At 44.3% G+C, this 20,230-nt stretch overlaps 1 protein-coding gene across 1 annotated transcript in view; it reads left to right on the top strand.

Annotated features, from left to right (window-relative positions):
* The window catches only part of LOC126412940 (arylalkylamine N-acetyltransferase-like 2), a 184,406-nt gene that overhangs the window by 81,113 nt on the left and 83,063 nt on the right, over positions 1–20,230 (top strand). Inside the window, exon 2 of the mRNA XM_050082832.1 lies at positions 5,174–5,449. Within this exon, the coding sequence (XP_049938789.1) occupies positions 5,174–5,449 (276 nt within the window). The remainder of the gene's footprint in view (positions 1–5,173; positions 5,450–20,230) is intronic.

The raw sequence follows: 20,230 nt of genomic DNA, 5'->3' as shown, positions 1-20,230 counted from the left end.
ACAGGCTTTATTTCATCCAAACTGGAACATCATAAAAATACCATACCTGAAAGTTTTATTCACATTTATGTTATAAATGTGAAAGTTGCTGTGCTTGTTACGTTCTCACAACTAACACACTGAACTGGTTTCGAGGAAATTTGGCACAGAAATAGCTTGAAGAACGAGGTTACTTTGGAAAGCGTATAGTAAAAGATACTTACTGATTTGAAAAAAACTGTAATTAGGGGAATTGTATTTACTCTTTGAAAAAGGCTATTTACTCTTTGACAATTGATCTTTGTCATATGTGTGAAAAAGTTTTTATTGGTTGATATGTGCTAAGTAATACGATTCAAAATAATAAATACAGTGCTTACACAATACTTCGATCAGTTTAATCCATTCTTCAACACTATTTGTTATGTAACCTACACGTGATACAGTATATAGCTACTTTACCAGCACAACGCATAGCAGTGAGCTCAAGTGTGCGAGACAGATTGATTGTCTGGCTCATCACGAGTTAGGTGGAAGTGAGTGAGTGAGTGTGTCTACTTTTCTCGGTTTCCTCCTCTCTGTGTGTCAACAATTTTAGCCATTTTATCCACATTGTTTCTTTTAAAATGTGGAAGAACGCCCATAATCCCGCCGTTGAACATCCGTAAACACACCCACACCCACCCACCCACACACACAGAGAAGAGCGCACCTGCCCATAGCCCTCTCTACACACTGTTTGGCAGTGACGCTGTGCATGCTGATGCATCGAGTATTGTCACAGACTTGGGGGGAGGGCGGTGGGGGGGGAGTGGGGTGCACATCACGAATTATGTTTATCCGAACAGGCCGACACATGAAGGCTGCTGATGTTATTACACGTACAGCAGCTGACTTACCGCTTTCACCATAAAAAACTACTGATGTTCAAGTGCAACTGCAGTTCACAACTAGTGTTGAAATAAATATGGTATGGAAGAAAGCTCAAAATATTACAGAATCACCTTAACCATTCACACACTGTGAGTTTAGCTCCTCATTGGGTCGTTGGTGCACTCGACGTCCTGTATCATTTGGATAGATGTTAAATCGCAGTTAATGGGACCACAGTACATGTCTCTAAACAACTGCTGTTCATTTTTGTGGTATATCGTTCACTGAAGATGTGCAGTATTATGTAACATTGTGAGCAATAGACTTTTGCAAGCTACCAGATTTTGAATGACATTATCACTTATTTCCATTCTGTATATTTCCTCGGAAACTAGTTGACGTGAGTCTGCATTCACAGACTGCTGCAGTTCTTGTTGGGTTTCTAACCGATTGTCATTAGGCAGGCGTTACTGTCGTCTACATTCGCTGCTGGCCTGGAAAAGTTACGATCACATTTCTCACACCATGATATATGGCTACATGTGGTACATAATTCTTTGTAGGCACGTTGGGCAATCGATACTGATATTCAACAAACAGAGCAAATTCGTTTGCCGTGTTATCATGTGTGCAGCCAAAAATGATAGACTCTTTCGGCAACTATGTCTCTACGTTTACCCATCTGATTCATTCCACAAAACAGTCCGGTACGTGCATACCACTGTCATGAACTACATCAGCAGTGAAGTATCACACGACCAAATGGCGCCATTTATAAGAGGGAGTGTTGAAAACTAGTGCCTCCGAAATTTTTATGTGGAAACTCTTAAAATTTTTTAAATAAAACAAACGATATTAACATTCTTCATCTTTATTCTTCATATCTGCATATTTATTTCTCAACATAGACACCCTGGAAACGAACTTATTTCTCCCAAAGAGAGACCAGTTCGTGATACAACCACTGAAGGGCGTTTGACTTCGTTGACGGAGCTACAGCCCCAGCTCTGCTTCCACCACTTCATCACTACCGAAGTGGAGCACTCGAAGGTGTTCTTTAAGTTTTGAAAACAGATGAAAATCGGAAGGGGGCAGTCGGGACAGCATGGAGCATGATCGGCGACCGTTGAAGATGTCTCAACGTTTCTCTATGGTCTGGCATTGTCACACTAAGGGAGAGGGTCCTCCCTGGGTGAACGAACTCTTCGAATACGAAAGCTGATTACAGCATGCCATTTCTCAAGAACCGACATAATTTACGTTGCGCACTCTCATGTTACGCGCTACAACTCGGAGCTCCCTAGGGGCAGACGGGTTGGGGATGTGTGGACGTGAAGAATAAAGATATAACGTTTGTTTTATCTAACTAGCTTTAAGGATATTCAAATAAAAGTTCGGATGCATTACTTTTCAGCACACCCTCGTACTTACGGACAGGAGGAAACCGTTTTATTTTATGAACAATGTCGGTATTATTTTACGCCTATATCGATGTTATTTAATCTAACTTTGGTGTTATTTTATGCCAGCTTTAGCAGTATTTTTTGCCGATTTAGGGATTAGGTGTGAGTGGCTTATTATTCAAGACACTTGTGATATTTTTTCTTTCTTGTTTTAGTTCATTGTTTTTCCGTGTCATGTTGAAAATGAAACTACTCCTGTCATTTACTTTCTGTTCATTGACATCATCGATCAGATTTCCTTAAATTATTAAAATACAAAATCCTGTTAAATATAATCAATTAAAGTGAAATAAATTTACAACTATACGTTGCTGAATGTTTTTCAGAAGAAATCATTGCCTTGATTTCAAAGTTCTCTCCCGTCATTATGCCACCGATCCATCAATACCTCATCTTAGTGTGGAAGCAGCCGTCCGGGGTTGGTACACGGAAGGAAAACTGCCTCCATCGCTACACTACACATTTGATAGTCTCCACATATTCTGCTGGCACGGCAGCTTGCTTTTCCGTAACGTTATGAAGGAATCTGTATCGCTTCAGAATACCTTACATGGTTGAGGCCCGCCGTTTGTGCGCAAAATGCATTCTTTGCCACGTCAGCATGAACAGAGTTCATTATCATCCTTTGGGTGAGTCAGTAATACGGAGCTGTAAACATAGACGTAATACGTGTCTGTGTGACCAATTTGCGGAAGGGTTGCACTTCTGTCACGCTGAACGATTCTCATCAGTCATCGTTGGTCCCGTTCTTGGAGGATCTATTTCCGGCCCCTACGATGTTGGAGATTTGATGTTTTACCAGATTCCTGATATTCACGGCACACTCGTGAACTGGTCGTACGGGGAATTCCCCACTTCATCGCTACCTCGGAGATGCTATGTCCCATCTCTCGTGTGCCGACTACAACACCACGTTCAAACTCACTTAAATCTTGACAACCTGCCATTCTAGCAGCAGTAACCGATCTAACAATGCGCCAGACACTTATTGTCTTATATAGACATTGCCGACCGGAGTGCCGTATTCTGCCTGTTGACATATCTCTGTATTTGAATTCGCATGCCCGTATCAGATTCTACATCTACATCTACATCTACATCTACATGATTACTCTGCAATTCACATTTAAGTGCTTGTCAGAGTGTTCATCGAACCACAATCATACTATCTCTCTACCATTCCACTCCCGAACAGCGCGCGGGAAAAACGAACACCTAAACCTTTCTGTTCGAGCTCTGATTTCTCTTATTTTATTTTGATGATCATTCCTACCTATGTAGGTTGGGCTCAACTAAATATTTTCGCATTCGGAAGAGAAAGTTTGCGACTGAAATTTTGTAAATAGATCTCGCCGCGACGAAAAATGTCTTTGCTTTAATGACTTCCATCCCAACTCGCGTATCATGTCTGCCACACTCTCTCCCCTATTACGTGATAATACAAAACGAGCTGCTTTTTTTGCACCCTTTCGATGTCCCCCGTCAATCCCACCTGGTAAGGATCCCACACCGCACAGCAATATTCTAACAGAGGACGAACGAGTGTAGTGTAAGCTGTCTCTTTAGTGGACTTGTTGCGTCTTCTAAGTGTCCTGCCAATCAAACGCAACCTTTGGCTCGCCTTCCCCACAATATTATCTATGTGGTCTTTCCAACTGAAGTTGTTCGTAATTTTAACACCCAGGTACTTAGTTGAATTGACAGCCTTGAGAATATTACTATTTATCTAGTAATCGAATTCAAACGGATTTCTTTTCGAACTCATGTGGATCACCTCACACTTTTCGTTATTTAGTGTCATCTGCCACCTGCCACACCATACAGCAATCTTTTCTAAATCGCTTTGCAACTGATACTGGTCTTCGGATGACCTTACTGGATGGTAAGTTACAGCATCATCTGCGAACAACCTAAGAGAACTGCTGAGATTGTCACCCAGATCATTTATATAGAGCAGGAACAGCAGAGGTCTCAGGACGCTTCCCTGGGGAACACTTGATATCACTTCAGTTTTACTCGATGATTTGCCGTCGATTTCTACGAACTGCGACCTTCCTGACCGGAAATCACGAATCCAGTCGCACAACTGAGACGATACCCCATAGGCCAGCCGCTTATTTAGAAGTGGCTTGTGAGGAACAATGTCAAAAGCTTTCCGGAAATCTAGAAATACGGAATCAACTTGAGATCCCCTGTCGATAGCGGCCATTATTGCGTTGCACAAGAACGATGTTTTCTGAAACCATGCTGATTGCGTATCAATAGATCGTTCCCTTCGAGGTGATTCATAATGTTTGAATACAGTATATGCTCCAAAACCCTACTGCAAACCGACGTCAATGATATGGGTCTGTAGTTCGATGGATTACTCCTACTACCCTTCTTAAACACTGGTACGACCTGCGCAATCTTCCAATCTGTAGGTACAGATCTATCGGTGAGCGAGCGGTTGTATATGATTGCTAGGTAAGGAGCTATTGTATCAGCGTAATCTGAAAGGAACCTAATCGGTATACAATCTGGACCTGAAGGCTTGGTGCTTCAGTGTACGTCCTCAGTTGTTTACTCGGAAAATCAACTGTCCATTTAAGATTTTTTGGCAGTTTTACAGTTGACAAAAGAGGTCAAAATCAGTATTCAGATTTATAATCTTTTAACACGGGAACGGGAAAGATGTCAAATTTCGCGAAATTGCAGTAAAACCACGGATTTCGGCTTTTTAATTTTCGCTTGGTCGTTTTCGCGAAATTTCCTGCCCCGTAGTTACACTCCGTCTGCAGGGCTGCAAAGCGACGAATGATCTCATTGAAGAGTACCGATTAACATTTTGCTCTAGGAGCTTCTGAAATCCTTTACAGGTGGGGGACTTGTCGGCCGGCAAGGCGCTGCTGGCCGTGGACGGAACCGACCGCCTGCTGGGCGTCTGCCTTGGCGGGGAGGTGACGAAGGACTCCCGCCAGAAGCTGCTGCAGAAGGCCAACGACTGTGGAGACGAGCGCGCCGCGACGCTCCTGCGCTTCTGGGCGCACCTCGTGCAGGTCTCCAGCCTGCCAGAAGTGCTGGGGGCGTCGCGCTCCTGGGAGGTCGAGAAACTCGCCACGGACCCTGCCGCCCGCGGCCGCGGCATCGCGAAGGTCAGCACAGCCGCACTGGCCACTAACTCTCGAGTACATGTAAGCTTCAGGTGAACCAAGTTTTTCATATCTCGTGTGGCGAGAACAGTGGGTTCTCAAGAAACGCTCGGCATGAGCGCGGAATAGTATGGCACGTGGCGCCCGTCAAAAACACCGGATTTCAACCTGCCCCATGAGAAGTGAACGTAAGTGCACGCGGGGATGGATACCGAATGAACAAGCTGATTGCACGGCAATACACTTCCACACCTCAATCGTCAAAAACGGAACCCTTATACACTGAAGAGCCAAAGACAATGGTACACCTGCCTAATATCCTGTAGGCCCCTCGCGAGCACTCAGAAGTGCGGCAACACAACGTGGCGTGGACCCGACTAACGTCTGAAGTAGTGCTAGAGGTAACTGACACCATGAATCCTGCAGGACTGTCCATAAATCCTTAAGAGCACGAGGGAGTGGAAATCTCTTCTGAACAGCAAGTTGCAAGCATACTAGATATGCTCAATAATGTTCATTTCTGGGGAGTTTGGTTGTCATCGGAAAACTCAGAATAGCGTTCCTGGAGCCACTCTGTAGCAATTCTGGACGTGTGGGTCGTCGCATTGTTTTACTGGATTTAACCAACTCCGTCGGAATCCACAATTGGCATGAATGGATGCAGGTGAGCAGACAAGATGGTTACGTACGCTTTGTGACCAAGAGTATCCAGATACCTGGCTGAAAATGAGTTAGAAGTTCGTGGAGCCCTGTATCGGTAAAGCTGGAATTTAGTATGGTGTTGGCCCGCCCTTGGCCTTGATGACAGCTTCCACTCTCGCAGGCATACTTTTAATCAGGTCCTGGAAGTTTTCTTGGGAATGACAGGCCCAATCTTCACGAAGCATTGCACTGAGGATAGGTATCGATGTCGGTCGGTGAGGCCTGGCCCGAAGTTGGTGTTCCAAAACATCCCGAAGGTACTCTATAGGATTCAGATAGGACTCTGGCCGGCCGTTGTGGCTGAGCGGTTCTGGGCGCTTCAGTCCGGAACCGCGCTGCTGTTACGGTCGCAGGTTCGAATCCTGTCTCGGGCATGGATGTGTGTGGTGTCCTTAGGATAGTTAGGTTTAAGTAGTTCTAAGTGTAGGGGTCTGATGACATCAGATGCTAAGTCCCATAGTGCTCAGAGCCATTTGAACCTTTTTCAGGACTCTGTGGAGGCCGGTCCATTACAGGAATGCTACTGGCGTGTAACCACTCTGCCACAGGCCGTGTATTACGAACAGGTGTTCGATCGTGTTGGAAGATGCAGTCATCATCCCCCAATTGCTCTTCAACAGTGGGAAGCGAGAAGGTGCTTAAAACATCAGTGTAGGCCTGTGATGTAATAGTGCCACTCAAAACAAGAAGGGGTGCAAGCTCCTTCCATGAAAAACACAGCCATAATACCACCGCCTCCGAATTTCACTGTTGGCACTACACACGCTGGCTGATGACGTTCACCAGGAATTCGCCATAAACACACAATACCTTCGGATCGCCACATTGTATACAATGATTCGTCACTCAGCACAACGTTTTTCTCTGATCAGTCGTCCAATGTTTACGCTCCTTACACCAAGCAAAGCGTCGTTTGACATTCACCGACGTGATGTGTGGCTTATGAGCAGCCACTCGACCATGAAATCCAAGTTTTCTCACCTGCCGCCTAAATGTCATAGTAATTGCAGTGGATACTGATGCAGTTTGGAAATCTGTGTCATGGTCTGGATAAATGTCTGTGTATATTACACAATACGACACTCTTCAACCCTCAGCGGCCTCTGTCAGGCAACAGAATAGGTGGGCCTGTACGCTTTTGTGCTGTACGTGACCGTTCACGTTTCCACTTTACAATCACATTGGAAACAGTGGGCCTAGGGACGTTTAGGAGTATGGAAATCTCTGGTACAGACATGTCACTAGTGACACAGAATCACCTGACCATTTTCGAAGTCCGTGAGTTCCCCAGAGTGCCCTATTCTGCTGTCAAATGATGTCTAATGACTCTTGAGGCCGCTGATATGGATTACCTGGCAGTAGATGACAGCACAATGCACATAATACGAAAAACGTTTGTTTTTGGGGTGTCCGGATACTGCTGATAACACAGTGTGCATATCACCTGTCAGGGTCGTATTTAGACGTATCAGGGGTCCCACTTCACACCAACTACACAAGCCGTAGGCTATTCCAGAGCCTCCACCAGCTTGAACAGTCTCCTGCTGACATACAAGGTCCACGGATTCATGACGTCCGTTCGATACAATTTAAAACGAGACTCATCCGGCCAAGCGTCATTTTTCCAGTCGTCAACAGTCCAGTGTTGGTTTTGACTGGCCTACGCGAGGTGTGAAGCATTGTGTCGTGCAGTCGTCAAGGGTACAGGAGTGGGCCTTCGGCTCCGAAAGTCAATTTCTATGATGTTTCGTTAAATGGTTCACACTCTGACACTTGTTGATAGCCCAACAATAAAATCTACAGCAATTTGCGGAAGGATTCCACTTACGTCACGTTGCACGATTCCCTTCAGTCGTCGTAGGTCTCATTCTTGCAGGATTTTTCTTCGGCCGCAGCGATGCCGAAGATCGATGCCGAAGATCTGCTGTTTTACCGGTTTCATGATATTCGCGGTCACTCGTGAAATGGTCTCACGGAAAAATTCCCTCTTCATCGCTACCTCGGAGATGCAGTGTACCATCGGTCGCGCACCGACTGTGGCATCGCGTTCGATCTCATTTGAATGTTGATAACCTGACATTGTAGGTGCGGTAAACGATCTAACAACTGCGCCAAACACTTGTTGTCTTCTACACTCGTTGCCGTCGGCAGCGCCGTATTCTGCCTGTTTAAATATCTCCGTATTTTAATACGCATGCCTTCAATAGATTCTTTGGCGCTTCAGCGTCAGCTCTATCTGTCTCTCACTGTCTAACTTCTAAAATCCCTTTTCTCTGGAACGGGTAGATGAAAGAAATTGAAATTTATGTCACGTACTAAGATCTACGTCACTTGGCTGCGCAAAATATTGAAGCTTCTAAATCAGTGCAATCAAAAGTAACGTCCAGTTATACCAAATTTTTATACCCACAGGGTCTCTCATCAAAACCAATAGTGTATTTCTCGTTCACCTTGAGTCATGAAATTTGCCGGGAGCAATCTTTAACAGTGACAGTGAGTTTGTGCAATAGAGTTACATGCCTGTTGCACTTGGTCGGTCGACACAGGGATGGTTAATGCTGGTTCTGGATGACACTGGAGTTGTGGTCCTATGATGTCCTGTATGTTCTCGATTCGAGACAGATGTGATGTACGAGCAGGCCACTGCAACATGTACACAGTCTGTAGACCACATCGGATTCGAACAGCTGGTATGTGGGCGACCATTATCCTGTTGGGAAACACTACTGGAAAGCTGTTCACGAATGGCAGCACAACAGATAGAATTACTGAATTGACTAACAAATTTGCGATCAGGCTGCGTGGGATAACCAGAGGTTGGGTACAAGCCTTCTGTCGGCCTCCTTACAACCAATACAGGGCGGTCACTGGCACCGAGGCAGAACCAGCTATCATCAGAAAACACAACAGACCTCTACCGTGCCCTCCAACGAGCTGTCGCTTGGGCAACGGCGGTGGCTTGTGGTCAGTGGAATGTACGCTACAGGGCCTCTGGCTCGGAGCTGTCCCTGAAGCCACCGATTTTTAGCCGTTCGTTACGTCAATACGGTGTCAACTGGAGGTCAAAAAGCTGCCGCAGGTGCTGTACGCTGCGCCAGAGCCATACGCCGAACACGATGGTCTTCACTCTCGGTAGTGCCTCCTGGCCGTCCAGAGCGCGGTCTTCTTGCGATCGTACATTCTGGTGACCACCGCTGTCAGCAAAGGTGTACACTGGCTACATTTCTGACACGTCTTTCTGCAATACTGCAAAATGGACATCCAGGTGCTTGTAGCCCTATTACACGATGTCGTTCAAACCCAGTGAGTTATCGATAATGCCGTCGTTGTAGCCTTAAAGGCGTTCTTGACTAACATCAACTTACTTCGTCAAATCTCAAAGGCAACTAACGCTCACGACTGTTAAGAGTGTGCATTTAAAGCAAACCTGGTTTGAATCCTCGTAGCGGTGCTACTAGCGCCACTCTTACGCGACTGGAGGAAATTTTAACGGACATAATCTGTCAGATGTAGAAACACGCCTACGGACTTTCGTTTATGTCGCTCAATTCCTTCTTATTGTTGAGATTTTTTTGCCGTCGGTGTGTGCTTCACGTATGTCTACTATTCCTTGGCTTTGTAAAAACTTCAGCTTGTAAGACAATGAAATCAAAAGATACGGCCATTTATGTCATATATTTTGATACGCGCAAATTCACTCATTAAAACATATAGAGAACGTCCGCCTGATGTGGAACCATAAAATTTGGAAGAAAGAACTCTTAACTGTACAGGTAAAGGAAAGAAATCTGGAAAATTATAATCTGTATTACGTCACACGAAAGAAATATCTAACTCCACACTTCAAACTTTTTCATTCTCGAAAGTCTTGGAATTCTCAGAACCGATTTCTTGCCAATATCAATGTCGATAACAGGCAGAAGTCGTTGATATTCTCGACTCCCGTGATGAATAAGCTGTCTACATATACAATTAAGTTTGTGGACGGAACCTCCAGAGCACGAGTCCTACTCGCAAATGGTCAAGGTTTAAATTTATGGTACTTGAAGTTCAGAACTGAAGTATCAGTTATCGCAAGCAGTTCCATGTATCTGTGAAAAATTCTCGAGGAAAACGACTTCGCAGTTTTCCGACAGTTTTGAATATCCTAAAGTAAGGTAGCTATTTCTCGTCAGTTAGCGTGACTCTATAGAAGCATGGTCGCCTACCAAATAGGAATCTTGGGTTATATGCCAGGCCGATATGAGTTTTTAAGCAGAGGTGCACATCCTACTAGCGTTTCCGTGTAGCATAAAATGCATAAACATGGAAAATGACTTGTAATCACGAATGGGTCTCGTGTCGGTCATTACACTTTTCGTCTTCTTTTCCTTCGGTTCGAATACCTACTTCACTGAAATACAAAATTCATCGAATATGTGCGAATTTAACACATGTATATTTGCCATTTTATGTTAAATGCTTGTCTTTTAATTTCTGATTACGTATCGAACACAAAATCCAGTTATCATCAGCATCTTATAAAGATTGTTAGTAACAGTTGTTTAAACTAAAAAACATTACAAATAACAGTTTTCCTCATCCCTGAGCATTTTAAGTTTTACAGAACTGCTCATGGATCATGCAACTAAATTCAAAATTTTGCCGTATCCAGAAATCGAACGCAGGTTACCCACATGGTACTTGAAGACTCTACTACAGAGCGAAGGGGGCAGTTGGAAAAATGACGTTGCATTAGCATATTACGGAGTCACGCAATACTTCAAAGACATTCTTCTCGAGAATATTTTACAGTTGTGTGTATTTTACTGGGGAGCTAGAAACGTCGGCCCGTAGCCCTCAGTGGTTCACAACCCCAAAACAGGCCCTCCCCGCACCGAACCCACGGGTATTGCGCGGTTCGACCCCAGTGGACAACCCCCTCCCTTCCCCTATCCTCACCGGGAACGTCTCATACCAGACGATTGTAACCCCAAATGTTTTCGTGAAGTAATTATAGTGTAAGCGTACGTAGCGACAGTGTTTGCGCAGCACGGAACCCACGGGTGTTGCGCGGTTCGACCCCAGTGGACAACCCCCTCCCTTCCCCTATCCACACCGGGAACGTCTCGTACCAGACGATTGTAACCCCAAATGTTTTCGTGGAATAATTATAGTGTACGCGTACGTGGCGACAGTGTTTGCGCAGCAATCGCAGACATAGTGTAACTGAGGCGGAATAAGAGGAACCAAACCGTATTCGCCGACGCCGATGGCAAACCGACTTAAAAACCGTCCACAGGCTGGCCGGCACACCGGACCTCGACACTAATCCGCCGGGCGGATTCGTGATGTGGACTGGCACGCCTTCCCGCTCTGGAAGCAGCGCGTCAGACCACACAACTAGCCGGGAGGGCGTATTTTGCAGTTGCATCGAACTGCTTTTGGGAATTGATATTTTTAGTTCTGAACTTCTCACCATCAATATAAAAAGACAAAGAACAAAAATGTGACTTCCAAAAAATTGTTAAAATGGCTCTGAGCACTATGGGACTTAACATCTGAGGTCATCAGTCCTCTAGAATTTAGAACTACTAACACCTAACTAACCTAAAGACATCACACACATCCATGTCCGAGGCAGGATTCGAACCTGCGACCGTAGCAGCAGCGCGGTTCCGGGCTGAAGCGTCTAGAACCGCTCGGCCACGTCGGCCGACAGTGTGACTTCCATGTGGCCTCTTGTAGGCCGGGTATAGACAAGCGTCTGGTCTAAAACTAGTATGCGATTCACTCCAGAGTCTGTGTGACGAAACCAGGCAAGTTACAGCCTCAAAGGCACTGTCCAGTACATGTGACACTCTCGCCACTGACGGTGGTGTCGCGAATCGCTCCTATACTTGACCACGAACAATGGACTCTGGTGGGTATTTTAAATATCTCTTTATAGAACGCATAAATGTTCGTAAACTGCAGTAAAGATACCAGTGTGGCTTCTTAGAGAAATCCCAAACAAGTAACATTTCTAAATTTGATGCTTTGCTCATCTGATTCTCCACACTGGCGCTCCCAAGATGAAACTTGAGAAGCTTCCCTCAAAATGGACTTACGTACTCTACTGGCTACTACAGTTGCTGCACCATGAAGGCCATTGCAACAAAAATCAAATTTGTACGAAGTAAAACACGTCCTCAGAAATAGAAATGATTAGCATTTCAGACCAACAGCACAGAGTACGTTGGAATCTAAATTCCATATACAGGGTATGATAGGTGCAGGTGCAGATATTCCGCTATTTGGTACCTTAATAAGTACCCAATTCTCTGCGTATAAGAGTCTGCACACAAACAACATCACTTAACTTACTGCCTGACGTTTTCTGCTTGTTCGTAACTGTGCCGCGAGATGGAATGTCAGTGTAGACTCCCATTTTGTATGTATGCGTCCACACTTTCATACCTGACCTACTGTCAGTCTGGAAAGTTGAAAAAATTGTGGTAACTTCCTAAGGGAGCAAACTGCTAAGGTCATCGGTCCCTAATCATACACACTATTTAATCTAATAACTTACGCTAAGAACATCGCACACATCCATGCGCGAGGGAGGACTCGAACCTCCGACGGGAAGAGCCGCGTGAACCGTGGAAAGGCGACTCAGACCTCACGGCAACCCCGTGCGAGTTGCCTGGGTGAATAACATTAAAAGTTTGCTTGTGCCATGCGAACTTGGAGGTATTAATCAACCTGAAAACATGCAATGTAATGTTGTTCAGTACACTGTTCTGAGTCATTACTAGAAATATCTCCACTTACACCCCTACGCCGAGTATATGGAAAATGCATTTGGGTGATGGTTGCTACTCAAAATATCGTCTCATGCCTTGTAAAAAGGTGTTGAAAACGGAGTGGAGGAGGATGGCAGCCAGTCCAGACTGTGGTTTATCATGCGGCGATGTTACGGCACTTACAGGTCAGGATCCAACGACCTCCTTAACGCGCATTTTACGCCATGCTTGTGCCCAATTGCTCCATCCGAGTAGACATATCGTTCGCCTCGCTGTGCAGCGTCGTACGGATATATCACGCCCGTTGAAAGGAAATGGGATTCTTTGCAGCTACACAGGTACACATACGGACAGAGCAGCCGCTGCTTGAGCACCAGTTACTTTCCGAATGGCGACCATTATTAGGGATTCCCCTGGTGCTGTAGAGGAGAGAGATGCGCGGACAGTGATGCACCCGAAGACAACACTGCACACGGCAGTGGCACTGCGTTACCTCTACAGAAGAATCTCTAAACTGGGTAGAGAATCACGACACGAAAATTGTTTAGCAAGTTACTGATTTTCTTGTGCCGGCCGCGGTGGCCGAGCAGTTCTAGGTGCTTCAGTCTGGAACCGCGCGACCGCTACGGTCGCAGGTTCGAATCCTGCCTCGGCCATGGATGTGTGTGATGTCCTTAGGTTAGTTAGGTTTAAGTAGTTCTAAGTTCTAGGGGACTGATGACCTCAGATGTTAAGTCACATAGTGCTCAGAGCCATTTGAACCATTTTTTGATTTTATTGTATTATTGTCTGTGTCTTCGCCTGTGAGTGCCTTATCTTACTCATCCCTAGGCAATTGTTTACACTTTTATACAGTTTGTACCGATATGCTATGATCTCAGTTACGAGTCTCTGTCCTACCTTCTTGATAACAGCTCCACACACTGGATAAGTTGCCTCTGATTTGACGCATCAGCGCTCTTGTTAACGTTTCCTTTGCGGATGCGAACAGTATAACAAATCTAAGGCTTCTACTCAACTTTTCTATCATTTTACTTGTTTTCTCCAGTTCATATCGCTTTTCAGCATTATCCCTTCTTAATATTAAACGTTTGAGAGGCTCTGAGCGTTTGCCAATCATCTCGTAATAAGTTATTGTTCGGTTACATGCTCTTGATTTTTGTCTTGTCTTCATCCACAGTTAAACAGTGTACCCATTACTTACACTACGCTGTCCAAGCATATTAATGTGACCACCTGTCAAAAGAATGAATAACCACTTTTGCAGCGTGAACTGCTGGGACACGTGTAGAAAGGGAGTCAGTGAGGTTCTGTAAGCCATGATGACACCAAGGCTATGGCCAGCTGCACTCTGTTGAGGATCGATGTTGATAGCAGCCCGATCAAGATGACCCAGCGGATTCTTGATAGAGTTTCAATCCGGGGAGTTTGGTGACCTAGGGAGTTTGATAGCTCATGCTGGCGCTCTTCGAACCATGCACGTACACTGTGAGCTGTGTGACGCGTTGCATTGTCCTGCTTGCAGATGTTATCGTGCCGAGGAGATATATACCGCATGTAGGAACGGACATGGTCCCTAAGGACAGATCAAAACTTGGGCCCCGACGGAGCACAAAACGTGATTCATCTGAAAATGCCGCCTGTTGCCATTCAGAGGACGTCCAGTTGCGGTACTGGCGTGAAAATTCCAACTTTCCTCGCCGCTGATCATTAGTCACCATAGGTGCCTGAACGAGGTGCAGCAACGTTCGCTTAACGGTCGTTGGGGAGACACTGTTGGTAGCTCCTTCGTTCATGTTGGCGGTCAGTCGCTCAACATTTGTACATTTACAAATTACCGCAGCGGTCGTTCACCCGCGTTATCTACGGAGCGTGGTGCTCCCCAATTGACTTAGCGTCATATTGCCATGCACGGTATACTTAAACCACGGTGATAGGAGAATGTACCATACTAGCCGTTCTGGAAATGCTTCCACCCATGGCTCGAAAGTCAATGGTCTTGTCCTTTAGGTCGTCAGGATAAATCTGTTCTCTTACGACAACGACTACATTCTTTACAGGTGTCACCCCCCCCCCCCCCCCCAGGTACGTTTTATGTACTCTCCACTGCTAGTGCTAAAAAAATGAAAAAGCACGATAGGTCGTTCGTTTAGCGATCACCTACAGGACATGTATCTTAAAATGGTTAGGGAATAATATGCCACTGTATAATTGTCGTACAGTACTCTATTGGCTCAAATCTCGAGCTTTAATCGTCAGCTCACCGTATTTACTTTCAGGCAAAATAACTCATGCGAAATATCTCGCATTATTCACACACGATATTTCCGATCCAATCACATTAATGGGAACACCGCCCTTATTCAACGTCAACGTGCAGTAACTACTCACAAACGGCAGGTAGCTCCACTAACGGTGGAGGGCAAGTAATGATTGCCACCCCATGTCGCCTATCATATCCGTAACGCTCTCTCTCCTACTTGGCTGTAATAAAAAAACGAGCTGCCCTTCTGTGTTCTCTCTCGGTCCCACCTGGTAAGGATATTATATTGCCCAGAAATAGTGTAATCGTAGAAGGTGGATAAGTATAGTGTACGAAGTTTCTTTAGTAGACCTGTTACATCTTCTAAATGTTCTGCCAATAAAACACAGACTTAGGTTGGTCTTCCCACAACGCCGTGTATGTGATCGTTCCAGTTTATGTTGTCCGTAATTACAATATCCTGATATTTAATTAAATTGATAGGCTTAAGAGTTGTGTGATCTATGGCGTAACCGAAATGTAACAGAGTCTTTTTAGTACTCATGTGGATGACCTAACACGCTTCACTAGTTTGAGTCAGTTGCCACTTTTAGCATAATAGAGATGTCGTTTATTATTCGTTTTACAATTGATTTAGATCATCTGATGATTATACAAGACCGTAAATGTCAGCATCGTTTCCAAACAATCTAAGAGGGTCACTCAGATTGTCTTCTATATCGTTTACAGAGATTCGGAAGAGCAGAAGGCCTATAACAATTGTTTGGGGAACGCCAGATATTACTTCTATCTTAGTTGATAGCTTTCCCTCAGTTATTACGACCTGTGACCTTTGTCACAGGAAATCACGAATCCAGGCGCACAACCGAGACGATAGTCCATACGCTAGCATTTTGATTACAAGCCGCTTGTGAGGAAAGACAACAAAAGCCTATTCTAAACCTAGCAACATGGATCATTCAGAGATCCTCTATCGATGTCGCTCATTACTTCTTGAGAATAAAGAGCTAGTTGTGTTTCTCAAGAAAGATATATTCTGAATCCTTGCTGACTTGGTGTCAACGGATCGTCTTCCTCGAGGTGATTTACAATGCTCGGACACAGTATATGTCTCGAATTCCCACTGCGAATGGACGTCAGTAATATGGATCTGTAATTTATCAGATTACTATAATCGATAACGATAGAAGCTCAGTGTTGGTATAACCCGTGCAGTTTTACAGGCTTTAGGTACGGATCCTTCGTACAGCGAACAGCTGTACATGATTGCTAAATGTGGAGCTATTGCATCAGCATACTCGGAAAGCAACCTAGCTGGTATACAGTCTGGACCGTACGCCTTGGCTTTATTAAGTGATGCAAGCTGTTTCGCTACAGTGAGTATATCTGCATCTAAGTTACTCATGTTGGCAACTGTTCTTGATTCGAATGTTGGAAAATGTACTTCGTCTCCTTTCTTGAAAATGTTTCTGAAAATCGTGTTCTGTAATTTTTCTGTAGTGGTACTATCATCAGTAACATTACCATCGCTATCACGAAGAGAAAGCAATGATTGTATCTTGACGCTTGCGTACCTCACAAACCACTACAATCAGTTTTGATTTTCTGCCAGATTTCAAAATAGAGTTCCTTTATGGAAAGTATTAAACGTATCTCGCACTGAAGTTCGCACTAATTTTCTAGTTATGTAAAACTGTTTCGGTGTTGGAGACTTTCGGTTCTTTAAATGTGGCACGCATTTTTCGTTGCGTCTGCATCAGTGTGCTGACGGTCGTCACTATAATGATTCATTGTGCGTCTGTGCTCCTCTGACATACAGTCTTACAGCGTCACGTACCATAACGCCGCCAGGGGGGGGGGGGGGGGGTTCAGTCCCACGGTGGGCAACGGTCATTATGTCTTGGTTCATTATTGTACTTCATAAGTGATTGTCAAAAGCGAAAAATAATCGTAGTGCTATTGAGAAATTTTTTTTGGTTTTTTCACATCTGTAGTCGTAATGCAGATTTCACAGATGATCGCATACCTCTAATTCATAATACAGAAAAGAATGAAACGTAATAGCAGAAGATAAATTTCACTATGTATTAGATTTTTCTAGTCTCCCAAATTGATTAGCCAATGGAGCCAGTCATTTGGGATAAGGGAAGTAAAACGTCTTTTAACGTTCAGTGGAAAACGTAATCATTACAGGATGATTATAAGGACGGATTAGCAATGATGAAGAAGGGAGTCGACTGTGACCTTTCCGAAGGAACCATAGTGGAACGTACTTAACCACGAAAAATTAAAATTAGAATGGTTGATCGAAATTTTCATCTTCACTCCTGCTGAAATGAAGTCTACTTCCTCGACCAGTTTTCTCATCTTCATGGCCCGGGATATTTCATTTGAATTATCTGTCTACCATATACGTCTTGTCAGTATAATTATGTTCGACATAGCGTCTCAACAGTGGGAGGCCGCCAGTGACTAAAACAAATAACATTACCCTAAACTGTTGTCACATTACGATATACTCAGCTAGACAGTCCAAATTAATTGCTAGTATCTGGAGTAAATGGTACTGTGTAGTCAAAATGAATTGTATCCACTTTAGATACATGGTATTGTAGAGATTCTTAACCTTGAAAATAATTATATGCAATTCATGCCACCTGGTGCGAATTCATTGGTTATTTTATGGTAATGGATGAGATAACGTAGCTATTTCGGAAGTATTAAAAAAGAGGTATATGTGTAAGGCTCAGGCTGTAACGATGCAGGCACAGCAAATATTACCTCAACCTATACACGCAGAATCGACAGAAATGAACGTTGTAGTGCTGCCAAGTTACTGCCCTATATAAATGTACGAATATCAGATGAGTGGTTTTCCACTTCACCAACCATTAGTCCTGTGCCCCGTCTGTCGTTTGAGGGACACTTCCTAAAGCCAATGTTAGTTGGAAACTATTTTGCCTCTCATTTCTTGTCCATTGCGTATTTGTAGAATTACTGTCTCATTCTGTAACGTTCGTGTTTCGCCATGATCCTTCTATGTGATCACAGTGACATCTCACAACGCGCTAAAGGACTAGTCTAACGTTTTCTCTGTGTTTAAAATGTTTTACAAGTATCACAGGAGAAATAGTATGTGTTTCCGTGTGTATGGGTTACCGTCTGTTTTGACGAGTTGTTGCTTCCATTTTATGTGCAACATCCCTACCGTTTTCTTCAGATGCTGAGAATTATGTTGTTATGTGTATTCGGTGCCAGGACCCCGACCACACTGTAAACTACTGTTGGTCTCAAGCCTCTATTTATACCGCTGTTCGATTTCCGACCCCCACTACGTCCTTGGACGCTCTTTTATTTCTCACAGTTCGCACCGATATTCCAGGACACGCAGATTTTCTCGGCAGTCTCAACTCTATTACATGTGATGGGCGCCAAGATTTTAATAAAATGACTGCCGAACCCCAAGCGTTATCGAAATTGAAACCGCCATCCTTGTTTATACGATTTTCTGACATTCCTGTTTTGATAGACTCTTTAATTATGCTGCCAAAGAAGCTTGGCGTTGGCACCACATTGCTGCTCTCATCGTATTTCATTTCATGATTATATTGGGGGGCAGTGGTCGGTGAAAGCTGATTTACTTGGTTCTGTCAGTCGAGTAAGTCGCTGATGTTCCTGGCATCGTCGGCCGCGGTGGGAGAGCGGTTCTAGGAGCTTCAGTCCGGAACCGCGCGATCGCTACGGTCGCAGGTTCGAATCCTGCCTCGGGCATGTATGTGTGTGACGTTCTTAGGTCAGTTATATTTAAGTAGTCCTAAGTTCTAGGGGACTGATGACCTCAGATGTTAAGTCCCATAGTGCTCAGAGCCATTTGAACCATTTCTTGGCATCTCTCCTCGAAGCAATATACAACTACCTTTCGATGCTATAGTTCGGCTTTGACATTACAAACAATACTTGTAATCTTAGTTGAAGGGAGCGAAAGACACTATGTGCCATGTTTAAGGAGGAGTCTGACGGCCTTATCAGATATAGCCAGAATATTAGGTAGATGGACTCGCATTGGACTCGCATTCGGGAAGACGATGGTTCAATCCCACGTCCAGCCATCCTGATTTAGGTTTTCCGTGATTTCCGTGCATCACTTCAGGCAAATTCCGGGATGGTTCCTTTGAAAGGGCACGGGCGATTTCCTTCCCCATCCTTCCCTAATCCAAGCTTGTGCTCCGTCTCTAATGACCTCGTTGTCGACGGGACGTTAAACACTAATTCCCCCCTCCTTAGGTAGATGAGCGATATTTGACTTCCCTTCCTCAGTATTAGCCTCTTTCTTAGGTATTCTTCATTTAAGTCGTCTAGTCCCTTCAATTTGATGATTTGAATACCATTTCCTTTAGAACACTTTTAGTAAGTGTTGTGGTTGTTCGATGAGGAGAACTGACTAAACAATTAAGGAAATCATCTGTCGCCGAGCAATGTATCGAGCAGAATCATAAAATGAAATACCATGAGACCAGTTTCTGAGATAGCATAATGATGGAATGTATCGAAATAAAGGTTTCAGAATACCTAATAAACAATAATCTCAGTTTCAAATTAAATAATGGTTGGGAATGCACCACTCAGTTTATTGAATTATTGTCCACCATCACATCCACCAGAGTTGGAAAATACTGAAAGAATTAGAATTTCACGGAATATCAGTGCGAGCTCTGAAAAACAAAAGGGGTATCAAAGGGCGTTTTGGGCGTTGGAAATCGATCTCGGCGAGAGACCAACAATACTCGTAGTTCACACTCTGTCTGGACTCCTATCAGGAAAACTTGCAGCACCTGAAGAAGACAGTACAGATGGTGTGCATAAAATGGAAACATCAACTCGGTAGAAAAGCCGAAAGCACTCTATTAATCGCACCGAGAAAACGTGAAAGATCAGATTTATCATATGGTTCATACTCTCCACACGCAGTGCAATAATTTCTGACCTGATAGTTTATTGGGTATACTTTGTAGAAAAATTACAAATATTTTGCGCAATCTATGTATTACTTTCAGA

This window comes from Schistocerca serialis, chromosome 7, assembly GCF_023864345.2.
Source record: "Schistocerca serialis cubense isolate TAMUIC-IGC-003099 chromosome 7, iqSchSeri2.2, whole genome shotgun sequence".
Classification (NCBI taxonomy): domain Eukaryota; kingdom Metazoa; phylum Arthropoda; class Insecta; order Orthoptera; family Acrididae; genus Schistocerca; species Schistocerca serialis.
Note: the sequence above shows the minus strand (reverse complement) of the source record. Positions and strands in the feature narration are given on the sequence as shown.